At 58.0% G+C, this 3,029-nt stretch overlaps 1 protein-coding gene across 1 annotated transcript in view; it reads left to right on the plus strand.

Moving 5' to 3' along the window:
* The window catches only part of SEZ6L (seizure related 6 homolog (mouse)-like), a 22,832-nt gene that overhangs the window by 2,921 nt on the left and 16,882 nt on the right, over positions 1–3,029 (plus strand). The window contains exons 4-7 of the mRNA XM_009996860.1: positions 1,274–1,466; positions 1,964–2,149; positions 2,591–2,756; positions 3,001–3,028. Coding sequence (XP_009995162.1) covers positions 1,274–1,466; positions 1,964–2,149; positions 2,591–2,756; positions 3,001–3,028 — 573 coding nt within the window. The remainder of the gene's footprint in view (positions 1–1,273; positions 1,467–1,963; positions 2,150–2,590; positions 2,757–3,000; position 3,029) is intronic.

Here is a 3,029-nt window from a genome sequence, read left to right on the forward strand (position 1 = left end):
GTCACAGCCCCCCCAGCAGTGTCCCAGCCCCCCGGCAGTGTCCCAGCCCCCAGCAGTGTCACAGCTCCCCAGCAGTGTCCCAACCCTGGAAACATCCCAGAAGGTCTGGGGCAGGAGAAGGCAGGGGGGTCCTGGTGACCACAGGGTTGGCAGGGTGGGAAGGGGGGCACGAGCTGGAGCTGCTGCCTGACTCACTTCCATCCCTTTTTAATGATTTCCCATGCACAAGCTGTGTGAGCTGCAGTGGCTCTGAGGCTAATTGCACCAGGCAGGGGCTGGAGTAAAGCTGTGCAGCTTCCTCAGCACCGTGGGGATAACTGGTTAACTGGTTTAAGTGATTTGGGTTAAATTCACAGCTCCTGTAACGGGGATGAGCAGGGGAGACCTTGCTGGGCTAAGCTCTCCTGCCAGGATGGTGGGATGCAGGAGTGACCCACAGGGGATTCCTTTTTCCATGTGGGTTGGCTGGGGCTGAGCTGGGAGCTCTGGAGACTGGACCTGCTCAGGGATGCTGTTTTGGGAGATGCCAAGTGCAGCAGCAGCAGCCTCAGGGCCAGGCACATCCCAGCCTCGTGTGGCAGGCAGGGGGGCTGTGACAACAGCCCAGATCCTTCTAGTCACAACATTCCTGGGAGCACTCGCCGTCCCGGGCAGAGGCTGCACCCTGTGCTAAATATAGAGCCCTGGTCCTCGTGCACTTAAGGAAACAAATGATCTGATAAGCATCTTTCTGCTGAAATATGAGCCCATTTATTAAGCTAAATGGACATGAAATGCAAATGTGAGGTTACTTTTTGGCTATTTCCAAATAATAATTAAAGCCTTTCAGGACTGCTCGTCAGATGCATTTGGTGTGTGTGTGACTCCCCATCTCCCCCCCAGTGTGGGTGAGGGATCTCGGGGAGAATTCCTGGTGCACAGGGTGGATGGTGAGCACCAAGCCCTACAGCACCCCTGCTTTGCTTGCAGGGCTGTGCCAGACAGCCCAGCTGTGGGTGAGCCTTGGCCATGGCCATGCTCCGGGCCACAGTGTCCCAAGATGCAGGTCTGGTCCCAGGGCTGATGCAGGTGGAGTTGGGGCCCCAAAGCTACCCTGCCCAGTGACTCGTGGCATCCCTCTGTCTTCCTCCTCCTCACCCTTGCTGCTTCTACCTGCACAAACCCCCATTTTCAGCTCTGGGGGTGTTTGGGGCTGGGATGAGACAACTCTTCCAGCACCCTGTCGGGACTCCACCTTCATCCCCACAGCTCATGGGTCTCTGCTCCTACACAGGTGAAGAGTGTAAACCTGTCTGACGGGGAGGTGCTCTCCATCCGGGGGGTAGACGGCGATGCCCTGGTGGTCCTGGCCAACCAGACCCTGCTGGTGGAGGGCCAGGTGATCCGCAGCCCCACCAACACCATCTCTGTCTATTTCCGCACCTTCCAGGACGAGGTGGTGGGGACCTTCCAGCTCCACTACCAGGGTAGGTGCTTCCCCTAGGTGGGTGTGCAAGGAGGGGTGGGATGGGGCATCAATCCCACAGGGCTACAGGAGTGAACAGATGCTGAGCTCTGCCCCTGTGGACCAGCCAGGCTCCTGTTTCACTGCATCCTCATGCTCTGGGCATCAGTGGGGGCAGGAGCAGAGGGCTCAGTGTGCACCCATGTGCTCATCACACCCACCTTGCCCTGTTTCTATCCCTGTATGGCAGCCCTGCCTGAACAGGCTCAGACTGCAAGTCTATTTTTTATCTTGAAGAGCTGTAAAAAATAAATGAGTTCAAGCAAATTCTTTCTAAAATAGAAACTGGGTCTGGGCAAAAGCAGTAACAGGTGGAGAAGCAGCAGCGTGGTGCTGTGTCGGTGCCAGACCAGGTCCAGCTGTGGGCACATCCAGCACATCCCCAGCACTGCTCTCTGGGCTGCAGGATGGCTTGGGGCAGGCAAACCCTCAGCTTTGAACTGTGTGTCTTTGTTCCAGTGTTTATGCTGAGCTGCAACTTCCCACGGAGACCTGATTTTGGCGAGGTCACGGTGATGGATCTGCATGCGGGCGGAATCGCTCATTTTCACTGTCACCTGGGCTATGAGCTGCAGGGCCCCAGGGTGCTCACCTGCATCAATGCCTCGAGGCCGCACTGGAGCAGCCCAGAACCCATATGCTCAGGTACTCTCCTCAAGAGTTAGCTGCAGTGCTAAGAAAAACTGGGATCCCCAAAGGAAAAAAAATATTCGAGTGGTTTTCTTGGTGCTGTGAGTTGAATGTGGTCTTGGGAGAGAGTGCCAGCAGTGCCCAGCCCTGAGGTACTGCGGGTTTTCACGGCAGTGGCAGCAGAATCTGTCTCTTCATTAGGCAGGTAAGGCAAAGGGAATTCCAGGTTTTGTTTGCATACATAAAACAGAGCAAAGCCAAGCCAGGCAGGAGGTTCATGCATTAAAGGCTGCTGCGAAGAGCAGGGCAGGCGTCTGCGGAGGCGTTTGTCCCTTTTGCTGTGCAGAAGGCCTGGGTGCGAATGCCAGGCTGTGCCCTGTCCCTGTGCCCTGTCCCCGTGCCCTGTCCCCGTGCCCTGTCCCCCTGCTGGTCTCACGGGCTGTGCTCTCTCGGCAGCTCCCTGCGGCGGGACAGTCCGTAACGCCACCATCGGCCGCGTCCTCTCGCCCAGCTACCCTGGGAACCAGTCCGGCAGCACGTACTGCGTGTGGGCCATCGCGGCCCCCCCGGGCCAGAAGCTGCACCTCCACTTTGAGAAGCTCCTGCTGACCGAGAAGGACAGGTGAGGCCCGGGAGCCCCTCGTGTGCCTGGCGGCAGCACAGGTCTATGGCTTGTGGTAGAATCCAAGAACAAAGCCCCTGCTCATGACGCAGTACAAGACTCACCTACCTGGGGAATTTCTGTCTGCACGATTCCCTTCAAGTGCCGCATTCTGGGCGCTGGTGGGGATGGATGGTGCCGGGGAACGTGCTGGGGAGAGGGCGAGGGGTGATGTCCCGTGTGACGAGCCGTGTGCCCCGTGCAGGATGGTGGTGTACAGCGGGGACACGAACC

Source organism: Chaetura pelagica, unplaced genomic scaffold, assembly GCF_000747805.2.
Source record: "Chaetura pelagica isolate M959 unplaced genomic scaffold, ChaPel_1.0 scaffold294, whole genome shotgun sequence".
Classification (NCBI taxonomy): domain Eukaryota; kingdom Metazoa; phylum Chordata; class Aves; order Apodiformes; family Apodidae; genus Chaetura; species Chaetura pelagica.